The sequence below is a fragment of the Lepisosteus oculatus genome, chromosome 2 (genome assembly GCF_040954835.1).
Source record: "Lepisosteus oculatus isolate fLepOcu1 chromosome 2, fLepOcu1.hap2, whole genome shotgun sequence".
NCBI lineage: Eukaryota > Metazoa > Chordata > Actinopteri > Semionotiformes > Lepisosteidae > Lepisosteus > Lepisosteus oculatus.
Window position 1 is genome coordinate 6,428,103 of NC_090697.1, and position 17,653 is coordinate 6,445,755.

Here is a 17,653-nt window from a genome sequence, read left to right on the forward strand (position 1 = left end):
ACATTAAAGTATGTGTTGTAGATGCCATTCCTTTAGAAATATGGAAGTCACATACTGTGTATTAATAAATAGATGTATTGGGCTATGAAATATTTATTGAATAAATATAATAAATATGTATTGACTTGCTAGTTTTCATAACTCCACAACAACAAAAATTTCCAGAACAGTCTTTATTAATGTTTCCACACATCAGTCAACTCAAAATATCAATTGCAAGCACTGTACTGATGACTAATTACTATGATCTATAAGGATTACTATCAGGATCCTGTTGAAAGCAGGTATAGTTACATTTGTCACATACAGATACAGTCTTCATTCATATATGTATGCTAAGCCTTGCACATATATAAAATAGAATTACCGGTGCACAGAGGACAGGATCATTGTTTAAAGTGAATTGATAGCAGATTCAATTTTGAAACTAAGCGATTTGAGTTTCACATTATGCACAACACATAATCCCTTACTACAGTATGAAACTGTGCTGCGTGATTCTGTTCTGCTTAGCAGAACTGAAACCAGGATGAGATCTGGTCTCATGGGCCACTGGGGTTCTAGTATGCACATAAAATTGACCTTTATGTCAGTACTGCATGGTCCGTCTATAATGCAATGACTTCTGTGTGTGGTGAACTATGATATTCTATTCCTCTTTGTGAGGTGCTTTATGAGATGCTACTTGTTACACAAAGAACAGAACATTCTGCCCCTCTAGTTTAGAAATAAAAACAGAACCGTGATTAAGCAATTAAAACAGTAATTACAATTTGCAGTGTAGACAAATGTCTGAAAGTGATGCCCGTGACCTGGTTATAATAAAGACTGCTGTTTTACAATAGGACTTTTTCATGGCACAATGATTGCAGCTATGCTGGAATGCTATTTTCTCTACTTGCACAGCGTGCATCATCAACATCCCCCTCAGGCTCCAGATAAATCTGTGGCACAGATGCCATGTTTTATTCTTTTTCTACTTTTGTGTTTCCTTGAGTGGCTTGTGCCTGAAAAGAAAGCAAAGAGAAAATGTCAGCGAAGTCACTTTATTTTTTCAGCTTCAGTCATTCGATTTGTTAAAGCTGTCAGTTTTCATTGAATTTATGTAATTGGTGAATTGAATGGAACTGCCTTATTTAACTTGATATGAAATTGATATTGTACGTAATACGTCATTCAGGAAAGCTGAGGAACAGGTAGGGTTGAAAAATCTATATCCCGGCAGTAAACCTGTCAAATTTGACGTTTTAGATGTTCTGAATGTTTGGGGTATACTAGTTAAAAATGACAAATATGAATGTGGAATAGCATTTAACTTTCAGTTACATTTAGATAATACAGACCAAATTACACTAAGGGCACAGGGTTGGCTCACATCTGCTTGGTGACTCTGCTATGTCTTCAGATCCCCAGGTGATGTTTGTCTAGAGTTTGTCAACAGTCCACAACTATTTACCAATATGTAGTCTATCAATAAGGTCAAACACAGCCTGGGACAGGAAGAGGCCAGAAATAGATCTAGGGGCAAGGGCTGTCTTATGCTTTATATCAGAGGGAGTATTTATTGGCTTTTATTACCCAGTAGGCAGACTTAGAATGGATTAAATGGTTTAGAGAAATGGTTCTCTCAATCTTCCATCGATACTGTCTTGTGGAGGCCTTTTGTTGTAAATAAACCAGCATTTCCACTTCTAGTTGCTCTGCCGTCTTGCTGTGCCAGGGAAAAAATATTTTATTTTCAAACTGGTTTTCATTCCTGTTAAACACTGCATCAGACACAAAGGACTACAAAGTGAATTACATGCAACTCAAATGTGGGCAGACACCTGGCAAATAAAATGTAATGTGAATAGATGCATGCAATTACATGGAGGCAACACAAGTGTACAGTACATTACAAATATCACACTGAAACAGGGATTATAACAAAGAACTAGGAGTTTTGACTTAACATTTTCCTCATCTATTCATGTAAATATTGAAGAAATGTTTAAATTATACAATGCCACACTTAGATCTCACTAGGAATATTGTGTTTAGTTTTAAACACTACGAAAGGTGGTACAAAAGAGATTAATCAAACTAATTCACTTCAGTATTCTAGATTGGAACTGACACAATAACTGTACGTAGTGACTAGATTAAAGATATTCAGAATCAAGACAAAATGAGCAACAATACAAGGAGCCATAGACACAAATAAAACATAAATTAATCTTAGGAACAGAAGTAAACAGTTTAGGAATAATTCAGAACAGGAAACAGTCACATTCACCCTTTACACAGAAGATAGTCTGGAACAAATTCCTTAGCCTTGACCTTTAACTTATTAAACCTGTCTCATGGGGCTACTTTAAGAAACTGTTCTTCTGAACTATTGACAAATCTACTAGCACCCAAGCAAACAGAATGTCGGTCATGTACTGTGTATCCTCTGTGGTTTGTCATTCCTTGGAAGCTTCAGTATTCCAGGATGACTTCCACCAACTTGTTTTATTGTTCTATGGGTCATGTGCCTAAAGAAAATTATATGGTTCTCATCTCTGTCCTTAATGCAATATATTTGGTCTGTAAAATTATAATGAACTATATTAGGGTGAGATAACCTCATCTTCTTCCCTGGCTTTCATAAGTCAATCAGCAAACTCTGTGACAAATGCTGCAAGGCTGCTGAACTGAGGAGTAAGGCATTCACCCCAGCCAGAGGAGTTTCATTTCTAAAACACATCAATATATACTGATGAAAAAAAGAAACGCAACATCTCCTCCTCCTCTGGCCCTCCCGTCTTTGTGGAACAGGCTGCAGAGTGACTCATCCGTGAAGAGGACCTGATGCCACTGCTGACGAGTCCATCGCCACCTCTGTCTGGCTCAAGCCAGTCTGGTGTGACGTCAAGAGGTGTGAGCAGAGGGCCTCAGACAGGTCGCCTTGCTCTAAGGCCAGCAGCATTGAGCCTCACTGTCCTGTCACTGATGTGGGCCTTGTGTTTGTTTACAGTTTCAGCAGCAGTACAGGTGGCAGATCTGAACCGATCTCTCAGATGGACCAGTCTGATGTGTCGGTCCTGCTCTGGTGTGGTCACTCGAGGGCCACAGCATCTTGTACGGTCACCTGTCCTACTGGTCTGCTGAAACCTTCTCTGCAGTCGGGACACAGTGGAGTGGCTTACTACATAGTGTCTGGCATGCCTGCAGCATGCCAGTGGCCCTCTCCCTTGCTTCTGGTGACATTCCAGGCATTATGGGATGCACAGAAAACTGACTAAGTGTGCCCTTTTTCTTGCAGTGACCTACAGTAAGCTTTGAATTAAGGCATTTTTAAAGGTGATCTGATAAGGCAGTGTTCCACCTGGACCTCATTGGGTAAAAGTGCACCTAATAAGTCCAGGGTTGTGTTATCCCTTTCATTATATTCATTGCTTTTGGAATCTTTGTAACCTACTGTAGTTTAGGAGATTAATTGCAGTGTTCTAGAGTTGAAATGTATGAGGAAAGAAACAGATGTAACACATCTTGTAAATGTATAGCTCCAGAATTAAAAATCACCATGAATATCAGCTAATAGCTTCTTAAACAGGAACATACAGATACAGTATAGAGAAACAATTGCTTTTCATCAAAAGTAGACATTGATAGTCTTTCTTTCTATGCTTGCTGCGTGTCATTTGAGAACATAAAACAAGTTGAATGCCACATTTTCTTTATGGCAGGATCCATATTAAACATACTGTTGTTGAAACGCAAATCACTAGCTACTGCATGCTATAGTATTGGCAGCAATAGGAAATGAAGCCTTAAGATTTCTGAGATTGTTTTTTAAACTAGTAATAATTCGCTGTTTTTATAAAATGTTTTCCAAAGCTTCTCAGAGCACTTTACATATAACAGAGGACAGACACCCCCCACCGTGGTACACATTATGTACCAGTTTGTACATTGTCTTGATGCACTGTTTGCACTTTGTCTTGTTTTTTACACTTGTTTTACAATCGAGAGGTCGAGAGACTCAATCGAGAGACTTTCTGTAAGTAAGAATTCCATTGTACCAGTACCGGTTACATATGGCAATAAAGTTCAAGTTCAAGTTCAAGTTCAGTAGTCCCGCAACACAAGAGATCAGGTGGTGTAGTGAGAAATTTGCTTCACCATCTGATTAAGAATGAACTTTAGGAAGGCCAGAGTGTACAATATCAAGGCAACATGTTTCTGGTAGTTAACACCCCTACTGTTTCAAAAATCATCAAAGATTTCTTTTCATCATTCAGGAATTAGCCCATTTTCAGTACAATACCATACCAAAGTTATTTGGGCCATGACTGATAGAAAGAGTTTCAAATCCAAAAATGCTTCTGATGTACAAAATACATCCAAATAATTTGTTTACACATACAGCTGCCATACTCACCCACAAATATCTGTACAGCAGGTGCTCTGCCTGGGCCAGGTTCCTCTCTATTTTCCCCATTCTTCTGTAATGAGTCATGCTTCTCAGAGAACCAACCAGAAATCTGGATATCAGCTGCAGTGACCAGGAGTCAGGAATGACCTGCAGGACACTGGCTGGGTCAAACGCAGCAGCATTATTGTTGAGGAGATCCACTGCAGCAGTCACCATTGCATTTGAGTTGGGTGTGACTGAATCTAGATAGAGTTTCAACAAGCTGAGAAACAGCATGTTACCAAACACCTTGCCTCTGCCTAGCGAATTCTTTCTGCAGTAGTTTTCTGCAGCACAGATGTCTTGCTCTTTGTTCACCAAGATCCATAGAGCTTTTTCATGTTGTCCTGCTCGTCCATTCAAAATAGCCTTTTCCACGTGGAGGCCTGTTTTCATGAGTTTGTCTAGATTTCATAAATTAAAGAGTTTTACAGTATGCTGTAAAATTGTCCATAGTAATATTTAAGCCGAAGAATGAAGCAATTCAACTTTGAAAGTATTCTCTCTCCCAGAGTTCAAGATATTATAGCATATTATCTGGGATCAACAGCCACTACTGAGAGGACACAGGAGAGGATTATTAAGATGATAAAATTGAGTCATTAAATACATGAATACAAAAAAGAACAAAAAGAAACAGAATATTCAACAGCACTTTTATATGCTCTTAAAATTACATTTGTTTTTTTTGCTCTCAAGGTTTTATGCCTTAACATATTGCAATTCTAGCTAGTTTCACTGACCTTGAACAACAGCTGTGTTGTAAATGGAAGTCTCCTGTAGCAGGTCCTGCAGTTTATTTCTCTTCACAGTTAAAGTCAGATTGCCACTTTCCATTCCCTGCTTTTCCATTATCACCAGTATTTGATCAACATATGTTGTTACCAATAGAGTATGGTGCTTCTCATCCTGACAGAAACACATTTCACAAGTCACGTTTTCTGGATTTTCTGTCAACAGTGAGAAGTAGCTAACTAGTGGAATGTATTAGAAATAAATCTACGCATTTATGCCTATGGGTGATCTTGAAATTGCCAAGATATACCATATACAGTACCGTATACAGTACATGTGTATTTATGTATGTTTGTGTGTATACACATTTACACAGTATATGTACTGTATACTTGTACTCTGTGTTTTACAATCACCTATCAAGCATTGTGTTTGCCTGCAATCTTTGCACATTTATCTTGGTGAAACAGGAAGAAGGCTGTCTAACAATTTTACCTCTCCTATCCTTGGTTACATCGATCCTCCAGTCATCTTTCTTTCACATGGAGTCCTGGACTCTTATGCCACAACGTGAAGATATGTTCTCCCATATCCCTCCCATTCCCATAGCCATCAATGAACTGATACTGTATGTCTTTCTAATCTTCTCCCTTCATTTACAGATTCTTTTCATGCTTCGACTGGAATTTGTTTCCCTGATTTCCCTCTCTTTTTCTCCTCCTTTTCCCAGTCTCTTGTTCTATTTCTTTTTTTTTCCCTCTGTACCTGCCCCTGCAGATTGAAAATGTGTTTGGTTTGTTCCTTTTACATTTTGTTTGGAATTAATCTCAAGTTGAATGTTCTTCATTTTGGAAATATTAAAGTATTGCATCTTTCAGAACAGCTCTTTCTCTGTTGTACACATTGGTCTATAATACTATTAAAATGAAATTAACATTGGTGTTGTACTATACTAAACTGTATTAGGAGAAAGGAGAGGTTGATTAAATATTTTCGCATTTGTCATATTTGAACTGTATTATTTTATTTAACATGATTGTTTCTCCACAGAATTCCTAGGACACAATTCTTTATAAATAAAGCACCACAGACACTTGAATGATGAAAAATCATGTCTACCCACCTCACTCTTCAGGTCATTAACTAAATACTCAAGGTACAATATTAAAGCTAGGGAGTATTTCTTCAACATGTTCAAGACATCATCCTCAACAAATGATTTCTGGTTATTCTTTCTCTTAGTGAAGATATGTACTCCCATCTGTAAAAGACAAGATAAATATCTTATGCAATGAAAATGCTTGCAGAATGAAGAAACTGTAAATGCATCTAACTTAGGATAACAATTCCCAGTGTTTCTCTGGTGGTTTTGATGCAGTGGATCATCTTTAACATTTACTCCAATGATAATTTAATTACTCAAATAATAATTATCAAGGCTGCCAATATCAACTAAATTATTTTGACAAACATTTTATGCATATTTTTGAATATTACAGATTTCAAGTCTTGTAAATGGGGTGAGGAAAATAATCTGTCACTTAACTTTGATTGATCTATGCATGCAATCCACACAACAAAACACAACAGTCTAACACACTTACCATTATTTACATTTTACAAAGTAGTCAAGTGTATTGATTGTTTGATAAGTACAAGAAGGTAGTGTATACACAGCTTTAATGCAAACTCTACTCTATTTTGTAGAATTCTATATAATAATAATAAATTATAATACATATTTGTAATATATTCATATATTACATTATTGTGTATAATAGTAGATACTATATATTTATATAACCTAATACTTTTCACATTATCCATTTACATTATATACAGTAATTATGTACAACAAATTTGTTTTTTGGAACCCAACACAAATTGTCAAATAATGTGTTCATTATACACCACTTTACATAATTTCTCCAAAGCCCAACCACATAAAAACAATATTCATCGTTTATCGTTGCTAGTATAGTTGGTTGGTCTAAACAACTCCCTATTGAGTGTGACGAACAGCTCTATTCGGACCCTATGCGAACGACACAATCCAGAATAGTGAGGAAGGAATACACTAGGTAAAAGTCATGCAGGAACAGGGATGAACAGGGGGGCGTGTCCATACGGTGCTGGTGATCCGGGGAGGTGTGGCCGAGGTGAACAGTCCAGAATAAATCCAAAAGGGGGAATCCAAAAACGAAAGCAAAAGGTCCAAGGCTGAGAAATCCGTCCAAACAGGAGATTAAAATCAGGTGCCGGGTCGGGACCGGCGGGGTAACAAGGACAGGAGCAGGAAGTTAAAAACATAACGGAGCCAGGCGCAACCAGGTCCCGGGCTCGCACGATGCGGGGATCAGATGCAGAGCGCTGGGTAAAGTAAGCGCCTGGCTTTTAAAGGCGAACAGAAACAGGGAAGAAACAAGGAACAGGTGGCAGGAATGATACAAACGAGGAAAGGCTGGAGCGCCCTTAAGAGGAGGGGTTGCGATCGTGACAGTGAGGATGAGGTTTAAAATATTAGCCTATATCAATAGACGTTACCTCTTGATTTTTCTTAAGAACCCAGTCAGCATATTTCCAGACAACTTCCAAATCTGTTTCACAGCATAAAAAATCCACTATGTGGCTGTAGACATCAAAATGCATGTTCTCATGATGGTGTCCATCAACTATTTTAGTCCAAGTCTGCAATATCCCCAGAGAAGAATAATAAGTTACTTCCATGATCTGTTTGCACAGATTATTTCTCACGTAACACATTTCATTTGACTAGTTTGTCAGTAGACAAGGTTTACAGGGGAAATGGACAATATTATTGTTAAAATTAAAGGTTTCTAAAAATGCAAGAGCAGTGGTACTGAGATATTTTCTGTGACTATGACCACAACCATATATTAAACTTTAGAGAACAGTTCTGTATTCTAACTTCTGACCAAAGTCTACATTGTTCAGTGGTGTTATTCTGATGGTTTTTAGGAGTTTATGTTTTTAAATTTCAGCAATATATATGTAGAGGTAACTGAGTTCAAAATTGAGTACAGAACAAGTGACTGCAGTTTCCCATAAATAATGCTGATACATATTCTACAAAATTGTAATACAATGCTGTGAATATGTTCTATTTCAAATGTATTTCAGTAATTTTTAAATAAAAAACATTTTAAGAGTTGCTATTCTGGTGAGTTTTTACAATATAGCATACAATGTTTTAAGTAAATATTATGCTTACTAGCAATAACCGAAAAAATGTCTTTAAAAATAGATTTTATGGAGGGCAATATGGCTAAGCAGGAATTTCATGGCTGTCAAACTCCTGTACATCTATAGCACCTCTTGTGTAGAGTGACTGATGGACAAAGGAAAATCCATATCTTAAGAGCTAATGAAGTCCAAATCTAGGAAAATGTTTAGTAGAGAAATATGGAAAAAATCAAAAGGATGTAGCAAAAAAAAAACAAATAGTGTGTAGTGGGCTGTGAACTGATTGAAAAGGGGTCTACAAACTAGAAAAGGCTGGGAACCGCCAGGCTAGAATATTTGGATAAGGAACAGAACATTTAAATTAAGGGACGTTACAGTATGTCAAATATCCACAAAAAGATTTTAAAACTCAAAGAAAGAGTTCAAAGAAGAGAAACAAGAATGATTCCTGGTCTCAGGAGAATGATATATATATGGACAGGCCTAAATCGATTCAATCTAGAACAAAACAGATTGAGAGGTGATTGAATCTAAGTATATAAAATCCCCAAGTGTACAGACAGAGCCAGGCCTAAGTAACTGCTTCTCTCATTTCTCTCACTCTCATTCAGGAGTGAAATGAGGACATGGGGTCACAGCTGGAAACTAAAAAGCAAGAGTTCTAGGTGTTTGGAACACTCCAACACGTTTTCTCACTATGAGGTCCAAATGTTGGGCCCTTGTAAGAATGGACTGCACGGAATGTGAAATTTAATTCCATTAAATCCAGAATTTCTCTCTTTTCCAACCTTTCTTACATACTTATCTTCTAATTTGCTAGAAGGTTCTGACTGCTATTGAAAATAGATTTGGTGATAGAGACATGTACCACTGAAATTGATGTTATCGCAGAATTTACTCCATCTCTAAAAATTGAATTCTTAATGTTACCAATAGCTGAGCATTTCTCTTATGCGCAGCAGGCACATAAAACTGTAGCTAGAGATTACTGTACCTGAATTGCACTGAGACTATGGCCATGACTCTGATAAAGACATCCTAGAGCAAAGAATCTAGAAGACAAAATGGAACATCACTTTTTTTCTGTTTTTGTTTAATGAATATACTGCTCTTTGTGAGTAACACATGTTTTGGAGTAACATGATTACATCTTGTTTATGCCCCTCAGAAGTCTGTTAAAATACAGTATTTATTATTAACAGCTAAGGTATTTCTTATATAAAATGAAAGTTTTCTCATGATTTGGATGTTGTTGATGCATGTCATTAATTTCAGTATTTTACTGCTTATTATTTAAAATTATGCTTTGTAGAATATAAATATATTAATTAATTTAATTTCAATTCAGAAATCTTATTCCAATTAGTTAAGTTTAATTAAATTAAATGCTTACCCAAATCATGCTTAATTTCCGTGTTCATTATTTTTACATGCACGTTAATGTTTCAAGTTAGATTGTACAACATTTTCATAGCTTTTATTTTGCCATTCGTTCACAATAACTCATTTCCTTTTATCATTTAACAAAAGACAATAATAATAATAATAATAATAATAATAATAATAATAATAATAATAATAATAATAATAATAATAATAGCTACTGTTGGTGTCTTACTTGAATGAAAACTGCGACTTAGCAGAAAAAGAAAACAACAGGTTCTGGCAGGCTTGCTGATTTCTGTAAATATATTATTTATAAAACATTTTATTTTAGAAGATCCCAAAACTGCTTTGCATCTGCCGTAGAAACTCACAGATATCATTCTCTACTACGGTAGAGTGCAGCACCCACCGGCGTGATGTCTGTCTTTACGTACCAACAACCCTGCAGAGCAGGTAGACTAAGAACTTTCTTACCTGTGAGATTTTTCCAGAAAAGTAGCACATTCGTTTAGCTTACAGGCATTAGGAGAAGATAATATTTTAATTAACTCCTCGGAATCTCCTCTCTCTGCGTACAGCTTCACAAGCGCCCTGTCAACTTCTTCTCTGCAGTCCGCCGACTGTTCCGTCAGACGGCAATCTCTCAGAAAAGAGCAGAGAAATTCCGTGTATTTTTCAAATGTCTCACTATCTCTCTCTTTCAGCAGCCGCAGATCTCTAGTGCTTCGCGCAGAATTGGGCCAGTGCTTGGAGTCGGCAATGAGAGAGGACAGTTCGGGGTATAAAGAAATTATTTCTTTGGGGTCAAGATTGCCTTTGCTGTAAAGAGAACAAAACAATAACTGTGAGTTACAGAACCAGTGAAGAACTATTATTTGTATTTGTAGCATGAATGAATAAATGTATCATAACAGCATGATATTTTGTAGAAAAAGAGATGTCCTGACTTATTTTTCAAAATGGGACAAACGTCTAAAAAGAATGTTATACTATTTATTATTTGTCTACTATTGACTACTTTTTGTGGACATCTGAATTGTTCGTTAAAATCATCCGTCCGTTGTAAATGTTGACAAAACTGTCCAAAGGCAGGTTGTTCTTACATGAACAGGTCTTTGGCTTCCGAAAAGTATTCCTGGTGGAACTTCACAAATCCAGCTCTTCGAGTTACATTGCTGTACAACACCTACAAAAAAAATGTATTTGAATTCGTAAGATTGTTCCGAATAATATGAGACAATTTACATGTTGCTTTGAGAATGTAGTAAACATCAGGTTTTGCTAAATATTTTAGTAGCTGAATCTACACATGCCAAAAATAGATACTGTATTAATGTTGATTTGACCTCAGACAGGCACGTCAGCTAGAAAAAAAAACCGAACTAAATAACATAATTTTGAGATTTTCTGAAGAATGTTGTAGTTTATTTTTGGCTTCAAATTATTAGAACCATCATGGTCATATTACCATCTGGTGGACACTGACAGTATAGCAACTCTTATTCAACTCTAGTGCACAGAATTGTTCAGTCACTTGGCCATCTCAATGTTTTAGGCTGGAGATTTACAAAGGTTTTCATTTGTGAACAATCCAGGAAGAGCCAACATATTTACGGTATGAGTAGGGAAAAAATAGTTTATTCTTTCCCTCCTTTGAAAACAGTTTTGTTATTACCTGTGGCAATTGGCAAATCCTATTTGTGAATGGACGTATGGACAATCTTTAATGGAAACCAAGGAAATAAACGTTTTACAAATTTCCCAGAACATATTTTTCTGTTTCACTGCAAATCCATTAATCTAGCAACATTGCGTTCAATGTAAAATATTCTTCAACAGAAATTAGAAGATTTATCCTTCAGGAAACAATACATCTTATGGTCTACACAGTAGAATTCATAGGAAAGAGAGGTACTTTTAAAGAATTTATTGTAGCAATGTATTTAAGTGAAAAACATCTAAAAATACACTGAGGCTTTATCTTCTGTTACCTTATATGTGTCTTTTGAAAACAAAGGCTTAACTCCTTGGACAAGATCTAATGCTTCATCTGTCTTTTCACTTTTGAGCAGGGCATCAAGTTGTTCTTCAACTGGAACTGGAGTCAAGCTGTAGACTGTGTTTTCAGTCAGGACAAAAACGTTTTCTGAACGGTAAAGGAAATTATTAAAATCAATTTTTATGGACATCTACAGCATGTGAACAATCCTGGAAACAATAATGGAAAGGTTAGACCATTAATGTATATATGTACTTATAATCAATACAATGTGCATGTTTAACTTACTTAGCATAAACTGGAGATGTTAACAGTAGCTTAGTAATGGTTAGGAAAATTGTAGAATACTTTGAATAATTAACATATACAGTGCCTATAGAAGGTCTCCACACTCTTTCCAAAAGTAACACATTTTGTGGCCTAACAGCCTCAAATTAAGATACACCCATCAATTTTCTAACTATGTCTTCCAATTCTGGGTCAAGAGGGAGCTGGAGTCCATCCAGGCATGCAGCAGGTGCAAGGCAGGGTACACCCTGGATGAGACGCCAGTCCATCACAGGGCAGACACACGGACATGCACACCCACACCTAGGGTGAATGTTTTTGGACTCTGGGAAGAAGCACCTGCATGATACGGATGTGAGCATGGGAGAACATACAAACTCCACACAGATAGCACCCCAGATCTCTTGTTGAACCCAGGGCCCCAGAAATGTGCCCCCACGCAACCCCTCAATACACATTCAATCAGAATTTATTTAGATTTATTTACACAGTGTAACACAAAGACTCCAAGAGAAAAAAAACAAATGCTCAAACTTTCTGAAATGTAATTACAAATGAAATCCAAAAAAAAAAGGTAGAATAAGTGTACACACCCATGAGTTAGTATTTAGTAGAAGAACATTTTGTTTGAAGTACAGCCATAATTCTATTGGTAGAGGTCTGCATCTAGCACAATTGGGAGTAGCTGTGTTTGCTCATTCCTCCTAACAGGACTGCTCAAGCTCAGTCAGATTATAAGAGGCTTATTGATGGACGGAAAACTTCAAGCCATTCCACAGATTTCCAATTGGATTGAGGTCAGGGCTCTGACTGGGCCACTCGACGAAGTTTACCTTTTCGTTAGGCCATAAATTGTGTTACTTTGGAAAGGATGTGGAGGCCCTGTAGTTCTAAACACCAATTGCTTTATGAATATTTTTGGCTTTTATTAAGTATATCCTAATTACGTAGGACTACAAGATTATTTTCAAAAACGTATTTAACCATAAGATGAATTCATTTGGCCAAAAAGTAGGTCATATTTTCAAAGAATAGTTTTTTATTAAGAAATGGGGTATTATAAACAGAGCTTACTGTATACATCAGATTGGAATATTTGGTCCCTTTTAAATATACAAAGTGGCACCTGCTATTAATTTCAATACTTGTTTGTTGCATTTTTAATGCATCTCAGAGAAGGGTGCATAAAGGGCTCATTGCGGAGTGAACTGCTTCACTCCAGGCTGTATGAGAGAGAAGGAAACATACAGTGTGTTCAATTTCTTGGCCATGGGGCTCAGACATCTCTCCATACAGGCTGTTTTAGTGTTAAGATTAGTCAGCATGCAGTTTCTTTGGATTTGACATCAAGTTATGGGGAAAGAAAGTGAGTGGTCAGAAAATGTATTCCTGATGTTTCTGATACTAGACAAGACAAGACAATGCACCGACTATGTACAGTCATTGTAATTGTGACTCTCATTTTCACCTGGTGTTGACAGCAGCCCCCTCCCCTTGTGTAGAGGGAGCGTCTGCTTCTGCTGCTGGTCCAGAATGCTGTGCACTCGTAGGGCCTCACTCTCCAGGGTTACAATGTAGGGAAAATGCACAGCAGCTGCAAGCAGATTTTCTGTCCATTTCACGGGCGGGCGCTGTGAAATCCCACTTTTAGTCACAAACATTCCTGTATTCATAAAGTGCACATAATGTTTCTGTCATTCTGCACTCAGCAAACTTGAAATGAAACAAAAAAAAACTGAACCAAGTAGTGGCAGAATAAAGTAATGTGTTAAGCAGTTATTAATTTCTTTGTATTGAAATGTGCTGTGCTATTTGCCATGTTTTAAATGAATACAGATTTCTGTTTAATATTCACACCATCTGTTTTTTAAAATAAGTTTTGCATTTCGTAACATAGAAACAGAAATGTAATAATGATAATTCCTTACACTTACATAGCACTTTTCTGGACACTCCACTCAAAGGACTTGACAGGTAATGGGGACTCCCCTCCAACACCAGCAATTCTGACTAATTCACTAAATATTGCCATTCGCTCAATTAGATTCTTATGGATGTGATAAAAGGGCAAAATATGTAGAGCTAATTTGGTTTAACTCAGTGAGCTGAGGGAATGGCAGCCTAACTGTAAGGATAAGGCTGCCAAACATCCTCCACCACACACACCATAAAGCGAGCAGTGAGCTAGCGAGTTGCTTCACGGGTGTCGATGGGATTGTAGGAATGATGCAAGAGAGATACAGTACATGAAGAGAAGTCCTGGGTGCAAGATTTGTATGCAGTAGATTTGTATACATCATGTTCCGATGCCATGACAGTGGTGGGCCTCATCAGTTACAACGATGTGGCACTATACAGAGAGGAGGTGGAGCAACTAGCGGACTGGTGCACAAACAACAATCTGTCCCTGAATGTCGATAAGACACAAGAGATGATCATTGACTTCAGGAGGGCCCACTCTGATCACTCCCCACTGCACAACAACGGCTCGCCTGTGGCGACAGCTAGAAGTACTAAGTTTCTTGGTGTCCACATCACAGATGACCTCACTTGGACCATCAACACCAAAACGCACAACGTCTCCACTTCCTGCGGCGACTGAGAACCTTCCCCATACTATCCACATTCTATAGAGGCTCCATCGAGAGCATCTTGACAAACTGTATCATTGTTTGGTTTGGGAATTGTAAGGTCTCAGACTGCAAGTCCCTGCAACAAATTGTCAATAGAGCAGGAAACATCATTGGAGCCTCCCTTCCGTCCATTCAGGACATACACCACAAACACTGCACATACAAGGCCTCCAGTATTGTGGATGATCCCTCCCACCCCTCCTGCAACCTCTTTGCCTTCCTACCATCTGGTAAAAGGTATCACAGTATACGGGCCAGCTCCACCAGGCTCCCTAACAACTTTTTTCGACAGGCTGTCAGGCTCCTCAACACCCTGGTACCTACTGCACCTATTCCAAATCTGGAAACCTAATTCTGATGTATTCTTTGCACAATTCTTTGCACAGTCCTGTAAAGTAAATTGCACTATGCACATTGCACTTCATGTACCCTGTACCCTGTCAGAAATGTCTATGTCTACATTGTTTATAGAATTGTCATGTCAGTGTCTTGTCCATATTCGCACTGTATACTTGTATATGGCTGGATTGACAAATAAACTTGAACTTGAACTTGAAGCATATAAAGGTGAGCTCAAGTGTGCAAGATTAGGATTTTAACTGTCTTCCTGAACTCCTGTTATAAGTTTCTTACTTCTCTTAGTAGCATTTTACTTGAATGGGGCTAAAGACATAATATAATAGTACGCATAATCCTTCATAAACATTTGTGCAAATGACATGACCGGTTTAGCGAATAACACAGTTATTACAGGTATTCATCTCAATTCAAATTGAGACAGTTACAGTTGGAAACTCCATGTAGAGAGAAGTCAGGTTTGAACGCTGGACAACAACAGCACATGAGGACTGTTAAGGATTTTGTGAAGCTGTTGAAGTGGGGTGTTTATGAAGGAGAAATGACAGCTGAGTGTTTCTTAGCCTCACTCAAGTAAAGCATTAATAGTTCTTTTATCTCATCTTGAATGTTATGGGCATCAAATAATTGATTCTACTTACCCAAGGATCCAGGGCCATTTAAGAGAAATTCTCCTCTTCCAGCCAGTTCAACAATTGTGGCTTGTTTCTCTCTATTGTGTGGAAATAGCTTTACAGTCGTCCCATTTTTGTAATCATGAAGAACATATCTCTCACTGGTTGCCACACAGAGGCAGTTTCCATCCACTGCCAGAGCCAAGGGCTCCTCCAAAAATGACACTTCCTTTACACGTTCCCATTTATCTATGGACACCATGTATAGATGAACCGATTTCTTCTTGGAAGACAGAGTAAAAAGCTCAATGCAGTCGGGAGCTGAAGCTGTGGCAGTCTCATTGACGTGAAAACTAGAAACATTTTGGATCTTCCGCATTGTCTGAACAGGCTCTAGGCTGAACATGTTCAGCACAGTAACAGTATTGTCACAGAGTAAAATTAGGTGGTTCAGCTCTGGAGAGGCTTTAAGCTGTGTAACTGGTCTCCTCATTCCCATTTGTTTAATCTTGACTTGTTTTAATGTAGGACATTTTTCCTCAGAGTCTGGAAAGCTCTCATCAGGCAAGACAAAATGTTGGACAACACAGTCTTTGGTTCCAAAGTAAAGGTTTTTACCACAGGCTTCCATGCACTGAAAGCTACATGTATCCCTTTTTTTCGTTTTGGGGTGGCTTTCAATAACCAGAGAAAGGCTGAAGACTTTGAGACTCATGCTTTTCCTTCAGCGGTTATGTTCTATTCTATCTGGTAAAATTCCTGTTTTATATGGATAGAATAATGCAGATTCTATTCTCAGTGGCAACCACAGCTAGAACCACATACTGTAGCAAAACAAAATACCATTAAAGAAGAAGTGGCCATAAAATATAGCAGCAATACTGAGGAAACATTCATTGCCAAAACATATTCTTAAACATTCTTTCAATTCTGAATATTGTATTACTCTTGTGGCATCCATGAAACTATTTTGTGCTCAAAAGGATGCATGTGTTTTTTATATAGAAATAATCAAAGCTTTTTTCATAATGCAAAGACTTTCCTTTTTTTGAAAGGAGCACACTAAAATTGACTTTGATATTTAAGATTAAGACAGTTTACTGTTAGAACAGTAAGAAATACTGTACATCAATTGTTGTGAACTGAAAAAAGAATGGTAACACTACTATTACAATGTCCTTACAATTATACTTCACAAAATTCAAAGTTTTATTTTGTTGAATATCACCTACACATTTTTTACACTAAATCATTATTTTTGAAGAGCGACAACATACCTTCAAAACAGCAGAACTGTATTTTTTTCTTCAGGAAGCTGACAGAAGTGGAGCAAGAACTGCTCAGTACAAACTGTATTTTGACCTTGGCCATGTGACTGTTATCCTGTAAGGAAGTCCTGTCAGCGTTTTAACACCCTGTGTACTTGCAGTACCTCATCAGTAAAGCAATAAAAATGACTCCTTCACAAAAGAAAAGGGAACACAATTAGACTATTAAGGGTAACAGAATAAATAGCATGTTACTTCAAATAGAAAGCAGGGGAGGACAGTGATAAAACATCATACTTTAAACACTGTTTATGGTTATATTGCGATTAACATTGATTCAAATCCAATCCAATCCAAAAATCAAACAATAAAAACATAAATAACCACTTTATATGTCAACATAATGGAATATTTCAAAGAAGCTTAATTATATTTGTAATGCAACAACTCTGTTAGTTCTCATTAGTACTCAGTGTTCTTCTGTCGTCTGTAATATGTTGCTTTTATTCTGGAGAAACTCTTTGATCTTAGAGATGGTACTGCTGATGAATACAGTGATTTTAGACCTGATGATGACATTGAAATCAGAAACCACAAACTATTGAGTCATGCCAGAGTTGCAACTACTGTGAGTGCATTCCAGTTATTTAAAGTGGTCTTTTTTAAAAATAAATAACATTTTATTGCCTAAATAAAACAGTAAATACATTTCTGTGATTATTTTGAAAGAT

General features: G+C 37.3%; 1 protein-coding gene across 3 annotated transcripts; it reads right to left on the bottom strand.

Annotated features, from left to right (window-relative positions):
- Positions 1 to 158: 158 nt before the first annotated feature.
- Positions 159 to 16,989, bottom strand: LOC102691526 (transforming growth factor-beta receptor-associated protein 1). Of its 3 annotated transcripts, none has more exons than XM_069196306.1 (13): positions 16,932 to 16,989; positions 15,682 to 16,478; positions 13,519 to 13,713; positions 11,755 to 11,909; positions 10,867 to 10,949; positions 10,238 to 10,582; positions 9,372 to 9,429; positions 7,718 to 7,861; positions 6,297 to 6,434; positions 5,182 to 5,347; positions 4,406 to 4,842; positions 1,579 to 1,707; positions 159 to 1,007 (listed from the first exon to the last, which is right to left on the bottom strand). In XM_069196306.1, exons 2-13 carry the CDS (start codon positions 16,367 to 16,369, stop codon positions 966 to 968), a joined length of 2,580 nt encoding a protein of 859 aa, XP_069052407.1. In that variant the 5' UTR covers positions 16,370 to 16,478; positions 16,932 to 16,989; the 3' UTR covers positions 159 to 965. The 3 variants fall into 3 exon arrangements, with proteins under 3 accessions (XP_069052407.1, XP_069052414.1, XP_069052417.1); XM_069196313.1 differs by having other exon boundaries at positions 1,579 to 1,711; XM_069196316.1 differs by lacking the exon at positions 1,579 to 1,707.
- Between the last annotated feature and the right edge of the window lie 664 nt (positions 16,990 to 17,653).

Bases quoted from the DNA above. Each gene is read 5' to 3' on its own strand.
- LOC102691526 (XM_069196306.1), bottom strand. From the start codon at position 16,369: ATGAGTCTCAAAGTCTTCAGCCTTTCTCTGGTTATTGAAAGCCACCCC. The intron at 13,714-15,681 runs GTAAGTAGAATC...TTATGAATACAG, and splicing joins AAATGGCCCTGGATCCTTGG to GAATGTTTGTGACTAAAAGT. The intron at 10,583-10,866 runs GTAAGAACAACC...TTCTCTTTACAG, and splicing joins GAAGCCAAAGACCTGTTCAT to CAAAGGCAATCTTGACCCCA.